This window comes from Nerophis ophidion, linkage group LG07, assembly GCF_033978795.1.
Source record: "Nerophis ophidion isolate RoL-2023_Sa linkage group LG07, RoL_Noph_v1.0, whole genome shotgun sequence".
NCBI classification, from domain to species: Eukaryota; Metazoa; Chordata; class Actinopteri; order Syngnathiformes; family Syngnathidae; genus Nerophis; species Nerophis ophidion.
The window spans coordinates 32,547,506-32,559,492 of record NC_084617.1 but is presented as its reverse complement, the minus strand read 5'-3'; the positions used below and the strand labels follow the sequence as shown (position 1 = coordinate 32,559,492).

The 11,987-nt window shown below is 37.3% G+C and overlaps 1 protein-coding gene across 2 annotated transcripts in view; it reads right to left on the bottom strand.

The window, feature by feature from the left end:
- Positions 1-11,987, bottom strand: part of dus1l (dihydrouridine synthase 1-like (S. cerevisiae)) — a 32,746-nt gene that overhangs the window by 1,092 nt on the left and 19,667 nt on the right. For both annotated transcript variants that reach the window (XM_061905995.1, XM_061905996.1), the window contains exons 6-13: positions 10,650-10,732; positions 10,490-10,593; positions 10,240-10,387; positions 7,598-7,694; positions 6,988-7,064; positions 6,766-6,923; positions 4,438-4,475; positions 691-766 (exon numbers count right to left, since the gene is read on the bottom strand). In XM_061905995.1, the coding sequence (XP_061761979.1) occupies positions 691-766; positions 4,438-4,475; positions 6,766-6,923; positions 6,988-7,064; positions 7,598-7,694; positions 10,240-10,387; positions 10,490-10,593; positions 10,650-10,732 (781 nt within the window). The remainder of the gene's footprint in view (positions 1-690; positions 767-4,437; positions 4,476-6,765; positions 6,924-6,987; positions 7,065-7,597; positions 7,695-10,239; positions 10,388-10,489; positions 10,594-10,649; positions 10,733-11,987) is intronic.

The window sequence follows — 11,987 nt, the reverse complement described above, 5'->3', positions numbered from 1 at the left end:
ATATATATATATATAATATACATATAATCATGGCACCCACCTGTTCCCAATTAGCCTGTTCACCTGTGGGATGTTCAAAATAAGTCTTTGAGCATTCCTAAACTTTCTCACTCTTTTTTGCCACTTGTGCCAGCTTTTTTGAAACATGCAGGCATCAAATTCCAAATGAGCAAATATTTGCAAAAAATAACAAAGTTTCTCAGTGGGAACATGAAGTATCTTGTCTTTGCAGTCTATTCAATTGAATATAAGTTGAAAAGGATTTGCAAATCATTGTTTCTATTTACCATTTACACAACTTTTGTTTGTATATGTATATATATATATATATATATATATATATATATATATATATATATATATATACAGAACACAGACACACACACACACACATTTGTGTGTGTGTGTGTGTGTGTGTGTGTGTGTGTGTGTGTGTGTGTGTGTGTGTGTACTTTACATAAAGTCGGCTTTCAGGCTTGGACCAAATCTTTTTAGCCCCCCAAAAAAGGCTGAATAAAATAAATGAATAAATAAAAGTTAATTAAAGATGATTTTCCTGTGGGCGGTCAGGAAGTTAACTACAAAAGTGTCATCAAAACAAAAGACTGACTTTCTTTTGCAAAAATGATGTGGTGGCAATAGTGGATTTGCAAAGTGTGTTAATGATAACAACAGACATTGATTACTCACTTAAACAGTCGGCCACTTCCTTGTAGGACTTCTTCTTGCAGCATCCTCGACACAGACTGAAGACACACTTGTTTCCCTGCACCAACACAACAAGACAACAGTCAAGTATGTAACCAGACTGAAGACACACCAACAACATTACGACAACAGTCAAGTATGTACACACCAACAACAACACAACAGTTAAGTATGTACACACCAACAATATCAAGACAACAGTCAACTATGTAGACACCAACAATAACAAGACAACAGTCAAGTATGTACATCCACTGAAGACACACCAACAACATCAAGACAACAGTCAAGTATGTACACACCAACAAATCAAGACAACAGTCAAGTATGTACACATTCTGAAGACACACCAACAACATCAAGACAACAGTCAAGTATGTACACACCAACAACATCAAGACAACAGTCAAGTATGTACACATACCGAAGACACACCAACAACATCAAGACAATAGTCAAGTATGTACACATACTGAAGACATACCAACAACATCAAAACAACAGTCAAGTATGCACACACCCACAACATCAAGACAATAGTCAAGTATGTACACATACTGAAGACACACCAACAACATCAAGACGACAGTCAAGTATGTACACATACTGAAGACACACCAACAACATCAAGAAAATAGTCAAGTATGTACACAGACTGAAGACACGCCAAATACATCTAGACAACAGTCAAGTATGTACACACCAACAACATCAGGACAACAGTCAACTATATACACACAAACAACAACAAGACAACCGTCAATTATGTACACATACTGAAGACACACCAACAATATCAAGACAACACTCAATTATGTACACAAAATGAAGACACAACAACATCATCAAGTTAACAGTCAAGTGTGTACACAGACTGAAGACAAACCAACATCCTCAAGACAACAGTCAAGTATGTACACACCAACAACATTATGACAACAGTCAGGTATGTACACACCAACAACATCAAGACAACAGTCAAGTATATACACACCCGCAACAACAAGACAACAGTCAAGTATGTACACATACTGAAAACACACCAACAACATCAAGACAACAGTCAAGTATATACACACCAACAACAACAGTCAAGTATGTACACACCAATAACAACAAGACAACAGTCAAGCATGTACACCTACTGAAGACACGCCAACATCATCAGTACAGCAGTCAAATATGTGCACACTAACAAGAACAAGACAACAGTCAAGTATGTACACACCAACAAGAACAAGACAACAGTCAAGTATGTACACAGATTGAAGACACACCAACAACATCAAGACAACAGTCAAGTATGCACACACCAACAACATCAATACATCAGTCAAGTATGTACACAGCAATAAGAACAAGATAACAGTCAATATGTACACATACTGAAGACACACCATCAACATCAAGACAACAGTCGAGTATGTACACATACCGAAGACACACCAACAACATCAAGACAATAGTCAAGTATGTACACTTACTGAAGACACACCAACAACATCAGGACAACAGTCAAGTATGTACACACCAACAACAAGACAACAGTCAAGTATGCACACACCAACAACAAGACAACAGTCAAGTATGTACACGGATTGAAGACACACCAACAACATCAAGACAACAGTCAAGTATGTACATACCAACAACAACAAGACAACAGTCAAGTATGTACACACCAATAACAACAAGACAACAGTCAAGCATGTACACCTACTGAAGACACACCAACATCATCAGTACAACAGTCAAGTATGTACACACTAACAAGAAGAAGACAACAGTCAAGTATGTACACACCAACAACAAGAACAAGACCACAGTCAAGTATGTTCACAGATTGAAGACACACCAACAACATCAAGACAACAGTCAAGTACGCACACACCAACAACATCAATACATCAGTCAAGTATGTACACAGCAATAAGAACAAGATAACAGTCATGTACAAATACTGAAGACACACCAACAACATCAAGACAACAGTCGAGAATGTACACATACCGAAGACCCACCAACAACATCAAGACAATAGTCAAGTATGTACACATACTGAAGACACAACAACAACATCAGGACAACAGTCAAGTATGTACACACCAACAACAACAAGACAACAGTCAAGTATGTACACACCAACAACAAGACAACAGTCAAGTAGGTACACAGATTGAAGACACACCAACAACATCAAAACATCAGTGAAGTATGTACATACCAACAACAAGACAACAGGCAAGTATGTAGAGATACTGAAGACACACCAACAACGTCAAGACAACAGTCAGGTATGAACACACCAACAACATCAAGAAAACAGTCAAGTATGTACACACCAACAACATCAATACAACAGTCAAGTATGTACACATCAACAACTTCAAGACAACAGTCAAGTGTGTACACAACATCAAGAAAACAGTCAAGTATGTACACACCAACAACATCAACACAACAGTCAAGTATTAACACACCAACAACATTAACACAACAGTCATGTAAGTACACACCAACAAAATCAAGGCAACAGTCAAGTGTGTACATACCAACATCAATAGACTTCAGTCAAGTATGTACACACCCACAACAACAAGACAACAGTCAAGTATGTACACGCCAACAACAAGACAACAGTCAAGTATGTACAAGCCAACAACAAGACAACAGGCAAGTATGTAGAGATACTGAAGACACACCAACAACGTCAAGACAACAGTCAGGTATGAACACACCAACAACATCAAGAAAACAATCAAGTATGTACACACCAACAACATCAACACAACAGTCAAGTATTAACACACCAACAACATTAACACAACAGTCATGTAAGTACACACCAACAACATAAAGGCAACAGTCAAGTGTGTACATACCAACAACAATAGATTTCAGTCAAGTATGTACACACCCACAACAACAAGACAACAGTCAAGTATGTACACACCAACAACAAGACAACAGTCAAGTATGTACATACCAACAACATCAAGACAACATTCATGTATACACCAACATTAAGACTACAGTCAAGTATGTACACACCAACAACAAGACAACAATCAAGTATGTACACACCAACAACATCAAGACAACAGTCATGTATACACCAACATTAAGACTACAGTCAAGTATGTACACACCTACATCACGACAACAGTCAAATTTGTACACACAAACAACAACAAGACAACAGTCAAGTATGTACACACCGACAACATCAAGACAACAGTCAAGTATGTACACATCAACATCAAGACAACAGTCAAGTATGTACAAACCAACATTAACACAACAGTCAAGTATGTACACACTAACAACATCAACACAACAGTCAAGTATGTACACACCAACAACACAACAGTCAAGTATGTACACACCAACAACATTCAAGTATGTACACACCAACTACGTCAAATGTGTACACACCAACATCAAGACAACAGTAACGAGCTTACACTTCTTTTTTCTCTTCTTCCAAGTTATCTTAGCGGTTAGCATGCCTGCTCCTGGCGTGCAACATGTTTAGCGTCATCCTCCAGTGATAATAGTATTTGATAGTGACACTTGTGATACTTAGAAATGTTGTTTATTTGTCGCAATGGAGGTGAGTATCCTTAGCTTAAGAGAGTGCACCACACTGTGAATGCACAAAGTAATTTTGGGGAACATATATGACATTTAGTGTTCTGTATGAATCTGCAATGATTTTATGAAACTTACCTTTGGATTCCCACACTCTTCACATTTGATGTACTTGGCTGTTGGAGACATGAAATATTACATCTTCATGTTTAATATTCACATGTACATGACTAAATATTACATCTACATGTTTAGTATTCACATGTACATGACTAAATATTACATCAACATGCTGATATTCACACACATATATATATATATATATATAAAAGACTAAATATTACATCAACATGCTGCTATTCACATGTACATGACTCAATATTACATCAACAAGTTTAATATTCATGTACATGACTAAATATTGCATGAACATGCTGATATCCACATGTACACGACTAAATATTACATCAACATGTTTAATATTCACATGTGCATGACTAAATATTATATCAACATGCTGATATTCATATGTACATGACTAAATATTACATCAACATGTTTAATATTCATTTACATGACTAAATAAAACATCAACATGTGTAATATCCATGTGCATGACTAAATATTACATCCACATGCTGATATTCACATGTACATGACTAAATATTACTTCAACATGTTTAATATTCACATGTGCATGACTAAATATTACATCAACATGCTGATGTTGACATGTACATGACTAAATATTACATCAACATGTTTAATATTCACATGTGGATGACTAAATATTACATCAACATGCTGATGTTGACATGTACATGACTAAATATTACATCCACATGCTGATATTGACATGTACATGACTAAATATTACATCAACATGATACAGTGCTGATATTCACATGTACATGACTAAATATTACATCCACATGCTGATATTCACATGTACATGACTAAATATTACATCAACATGTTTAATATTCACATGTGCATGACTAAATATTACATCAACATGCTGATGTTGACATGTACATGACTAAATATTACATCAACATGTTTAATATTCACATGTGGATGACTAAATATTACATCAACATGCTGATGTTGACATGTACATGACTAAATATTACATCCACATGCTGATATTGACATGTACATGACTAAATATTACATCAACATGATACAGTGCTGATATTCACATGTACATGACTAAATATTACATCAACATGCTGATACTCACGTGCATGACTAAATATTACATCGACATGCTGATATTCACATTCAAATATTACATCAACATGCTGATATTGACATGTACATGACTAAATATTACATCAACATGCTGATATTGACATGTACATGACTAAATATTACATCAACATGTTAAATATTCACATGTGCATTACTAAATATTACATCAACTTGCTGATATTCACATGTGAATGACTAAATATTACATTAACATGCTGATATTCACATCCACCATGTTAAATGTGTGATATCATGTGCGATACAAGCGGTATTTACTTGTGTGATGTCATGCGCAATACAAGCAGTGTTTACTCGTGTGTGATATCATGTGCGACACAAGCAGAGTATTTACTTGTGTGAGATATCACATGCGATACAAGCAGAGTGTTTACTTTTGTGTGATATCATGTGCGATAAAAGCAGTCCTGCAGTGTTTACTTGTGTATGATACCATGTGTGACACAAGCAGAGTGTTTACTTGTGTGAGATATCATGTCTGATGCAAGCAGAGTGTTTACTTCTACAAGCTGACAGACAGTTAACCTCTAAATGTCCTCCAATAAACAAACAATTTCTTCTATTTTACTCAAGTAATCTACAAAAGGTAAACATGCGAGGCTATGGCTACCAGGAGCTAGCAGCTACACAACAGTTAAGCACACAAGATAGACATAGGTAATAATCACTGAACAATAAAAGGTGACAATAATCAAATAATTATAGTTACATATTACTTACATGTACAAAGTCTCCAAGTCAGATTAGAAAGTATCCAGTAACAAACGTGTCTGCATCATTCAACAAACTGCATCATGAGCTAAATTTCATTACTGTATTAGATGTCACCAAAAAAAAAACAATTAACATAAATCCATTCCAGAGGTCAATAATAAATATGTTTCATAACTACCATTGTTCTCTGACTCATTATACTTTTCTACTAAATCATACCTTTTTGACATCGAGGACCAAGACATGGACTAAACACTTTTCTACTAAATCCTACCTTTTTGTCATCATGGACCAAGACATGGACTAAACACTTTTCTACTAAATCATACCTTCTGTCATCATGGACCAAGACATGGACTAAAGGCTTTTCTACTAAATCATACCTTTTTGTCATCATGGACCAAGACATGGACTAAACACTTTTCTACTAAATCATACCTTTTTGTTATTATGGACCAAGACATGGACTAAAACACTCACGTTTCTGATCTGGGCTGAAGTTCTTTTTGGGGTTGCGGGATCTTTTCTTCAGTTTATTTTTGGAGAGTGTCTGCCCTGTCCCATCCCAATCCTCCAGCACTCTCTTCTGGCACTTCTGGACTTGGGACTCCTCACCTTTGGCAGCTGGATCTTTGGGCCTGGAATGGTCACACCATGAGAAACATGTGTGACTGGGGTCATCAGAGAAACGTGACTACTCACGGTGGTCTCACATAGGGCTGGCAGATCCAGTGAGGGACGCCCTCATTCTTCTTGTCATGTCCTCTGGCTATCTCTTCCTGGCACACAAATATATGTGGACTAAGGTTAGGAACAGACACAATTAATCCTAGAATAGTAACTGGATTGCAGACAGGTTAACTAAAAAGTAAAGTTTTGGTAGTTAAATTACTCGCTCCATATATAGACTGGAAGTAGAACGGACCATCCGTTAACCAGAGGGTACAAAATAGACTGGAAGTAGAACGGACCATCCAATAACCACAGGGTACTAAATAGACTGGAAGTAGAACAGACCATCCATTAACCACAGGGTACAAAATAGACTGGAAGTAGAACGGACTATCCATTAACCACAGGGTACAAAAGAGACTGGAAGTAGAACGGACCTTCCATTAACCACAGGGTACAAAATAGACTGGAAGTAGAACGGACCATCCAGTAACGACAGGGTACAAAATAGACTGGAAGTAGAACGGACCATCCAGTAACCACAGACTACAAAATAGACTGCCCCTCTACTGTTTTGTCAGCGTTATTGGTAAACATTGACATTTTCAGGATCCTCATGTGTCTTGAACATCAATGTTACCTGGCAGCGCATCTTCAGCTCTTTGCTAACATTGGCCAAACTCTCCAAGGTCTTCACCTTGGCCAACTCATCCCTCAGGTCCTGGTGGATCTGGAGCCTAACACAAACCACTTAAGTCAGTGTGTGTTCACAAGCACAAAGGTCATTTGACATGTTGATGAAGAAGTCAACACACACAAAATGCTCCTCTCCCAGACTGAAAGACTTGTCAGTCAATAATGTGATGAAAAATAAAAACATGTACACATTAGAATATTTAACGGACTCTCGCCAACGTCGCACCGCGGGGATATTGGGTGATGATAAATTCCAAACAATGTTTGGCTAAAGACAGGATGTGGGCGTACCAAGGCGGCACACTTTGATCCCATGGTTGGCCACAAAAGAGGAAATGTTAATAAGTGGGTTTGACAAGTTCACATCTTGATGCTAATTGCCACAAATGATGAAGTGGCCTTACTACATGAATACCACGCATGATGCTGGTGGGCACATCCATCCTGATGCCCTGACCCACCACAAAACTATTTCAGGACCCCAGAATATAACAGTGTTCACCATACCTGACATATCTGCAAAATATGCTCCATGTTAGGGCCTCAAAAAGAAAAAAGACAACTATTTCAATAGGGCCCTCCTTTGCAGAGCTTGTTTTGCTGCTTGTGTCAAAACACAATCAAATGTTATTCAATGAAATAAAAAATATAAAATAAAATGTCATTAAACAAAATCAAATAACAGAATAGTAACTGGATTGCTGACAAGATAACTAAAAATGAAACAAAGATTTAGTAGTAAATAGTAGTTTTAGTAGTCTAAAACAGTGGTCCCAAACCTTTTTTTCACCAGGGACTGGTTTAATGTAGGCATTTTTTTCAAGGTTTGTAGCAGATAAATATTGCAAATAAATGCATGAAAAATGAATACATGAAAAAACTCACCATAACATTTAATTAGTGGGAGCTCCTTCCTTTTCCCTATGCAAAAAAGCTTTCCACAGACTTTTTTTTTTTAACTAATTTTTGCTAGTAGTAGGCATTATTTTGGCTTTGGTATGTGATGGGTTCTAGGTGATACATCACATTCAAGGACAAGACCATGGATATATAAGTAAGTTAGAAATACTTGACATTAGTTCTAATAGATTTCTTTGGGTTACTATTTCCATTCTAAAAGTTATGCATTCATATGTTGTGCAATATTTCATACATAGATACACTGTTATCTTTTTTGGTCCAATTTTCCATGCGTAAATAAATCAGTTATTGCTAACTACTTCTGTAGTACGACTATGTGCAATAGTACCTGCACTATAACTTAATAAGCCAAAGGAGATGTATATTTTTTTCCTTCAGCACCATTATTATATCCAAAAATGTTGCACTTCTCCATCTGCCTTATGTACTTTAACTCCTACGGTCACTTTGTTCTGATCTGCCCTCATCTTAGATCATCAACCTAGCTGGGTGGAACCCAGATTTTGGCTAAGATTTGCCACCTTTACATGTTATAACAGTAGCAATAGATGATATCCGTCTATTACCTGACACCTTCTATGTCAGCTACTTCTCTTTGTTTTTAATGTCTATATTCTATTTTCTGCTGGATCTACTCTCTATTTTGTGCTGCGGCTGCCACATATACTGTAATGTTGTACATGGTAATTGGTACATATTGTATACATGTTATAGACATAATATATCTGTATATATAATATACTATACACATATTAAGTATATTCGCATACATGTTATATCTCATATCGCTATATTTAGTCTATTTATACTTGCATTGTCCTTTCCATCCTTACACTTTCCATCATTGTGACTGAGCTACTGTGTTGAACAACTTCCCTTGTGGATCATTAAATATTGTCTAAGTCTAAGTCTAGATCTAGGTTATGTGTTTAATAATGTGCATTGTCCCATGTGGCAAAGATGTAACAAATATAGTAAATGGCGACCTTCTATCAGGAGTTTTATAACAAACTTATTGGTGTGTCTGTTGGAACTGGCCAAAGTTAAGTAGGAAAAAATGTGGTCGGTTATAAATTACTTAATGTCTCTGTGCGGCCTGGTAGCAAATGCGTCACGGACCGATGGTTGGGGACCATTGATCTAAAACACACGTTTGCTGATCTAAAACACATACTTTCAGATGAATTAAATTGAATAAAATCACATGAAATACAAATGTAATAAGTCCACTTCATCATTTGTGGCAATTAGCATCAAGACCTGAACTTGTCAAACCTAGTTAATAACATTTCCTGTTTTGTGGCGAACCATGGGTGTGCCGCCATGATACGCCCACATCCTGTCATTTGTCAATCAGTGTTTGCAATTTATCATCAACCATCAGTTACTTTCTTGATGCACCTTATGCAGCAATCACAGACTCAAGTATTGTTGAACACCATGCCACAAACTTGGCACACCTATCTTTGGGCACTTTCTCTTATTCCTATTTGCAGAACCTCTCAAGATCCATCAGGTTGGATGAAGCATTGCTTTTCATTTGAGAAATGAGAGTATATGATGAATATGTCAGATGGAAATGAAGATAAATGATTGACATTGGCAGTAATACAAACAACCTTGGCGTGGTGACACATTTGACGAGGCAACACACAAATAACATACGTGTGGTGCCACAGTTTGAAGAGGTGTGCTCGTACAAAGGACAAGTTGCAGGGTGGATGCTTGTGGACCATGTCCAGGTACTCCTCAGCCATCTCCCACACTGGGGGGCTGTGCCCTTCAAACAGGGCTGGGTTATGGAGGTTCCCCTCTGAAAAAAAAAAAGAGTATATATAGGAGTGAACTGCTTGTCAACACAACACTAACAAAGTTTGCTTTGAGCATCTTTCATGTAGCAAAGTGGCCTACACACCTGCACTCATCACCCCTTGCACACCGGTCTCCAGGATGCAGCGTTGCACATCGCTCAGATGCTGAATGTTGCCGTTAGCAAACACAGGTATGTGGAGGGCCTTCCTACAGCACATTCACAATGTTGTCCACTTTTGAAAGAGAAGATCAACATCACTCACCGTACTGCTTTGATGTGCTCCCAGCTGGCAATTCCTGTCATGGCTCCTTTCTGCTCCTTGGTCCTGCCATGTACTGTGAGCAGCTGCACACACATACATACACACACACACACACACATGCATCTTCATAAGCTAGTTCACTTTGGTTCTGCCATGTACTGTGAGTAGCTGCACAGACACACACAACACACACACACACACACACACACACACACACACACACACACTTCACAAGCTAGATCACTTCATATTGGATTTGAAGCCTTCAAAACAATGTTCTGTAATGACTCCAACTCAAATATTTGGCAAGTAAAAATACTAAACTGTGTTTATTTCAGCTTCCCACCACATTTCAAACATCACAGTCAGGGTGCTTCATGAAGGAAATACTTTTTAGTATTGTAGTAATAACTGGGGAGTTGAAATCAGATTTGAGCTACCATTCTGTTTCTACACACATGTGATTGGAGAATCATGAGAAGGTCTGCAGGTCCAGCCCATTTCTGTCTCTTCCACTTCTACCTGCTCCATCATCAAGAGTACAAACAATGTTGATTTTATGATCTGAATAACCATTTGTGAAATTACTGATTTTATTTCAAAATGATTCAATGTCCAAACATAAAATAAAAACAAAATGTCAGCTACTCCCCTTCATGTGTTGCCCTAATCTTAACCAACGACATCATAGTAAACATCATGGATGTTTCCCTTATATGTTGTCCCCTGTAGCTTCCATTTTTAACTTCCTCATTTTCGATGGAAAAGCGACTTTTTACAACTGGATGATCAAAAACCCCTACTCAATACGTAGTTGTTGGCAAGTATGGCAAAGAGACGGGTCAAGATTTGAACACACATTGGAGGTCGGAAAAAACAAAAACATGTTTGTATATATTTTTACAGTGATTAAAAAATATATATATAGAGCGAAACAACCCATGTGCTGCCTCTATGTTTAAACACATAAAGAGACAAGTCATTACCAGGACAAAACACTTATAGGTCCACATGGCGGAGGGAGAATAGATTTTTAGCCATCATAATCCATAAAAAATCTGGCCAGAATTTTTGACTCTGAGCCGACTTTCATTCCGAATATTAAAAATATTACAAAAATTGTTTTTTATCATCTTAAGAACATAACCAGAGTCCGCCCCTTGCTTTGTCAGGCCAACACAAAGGTGATAAAGAATGCTGTTATTTCCTGTCCTTTACACTATTGTAATGGTCTTCTCAAAAAGAATCTCAGAAGTTTTACAAGACTCAGCTGCACACTCGCTGACCAGGGCCAGAGGGCAGGAGCACATTACACCAGTTTTATTTCCTGTCCTTTAG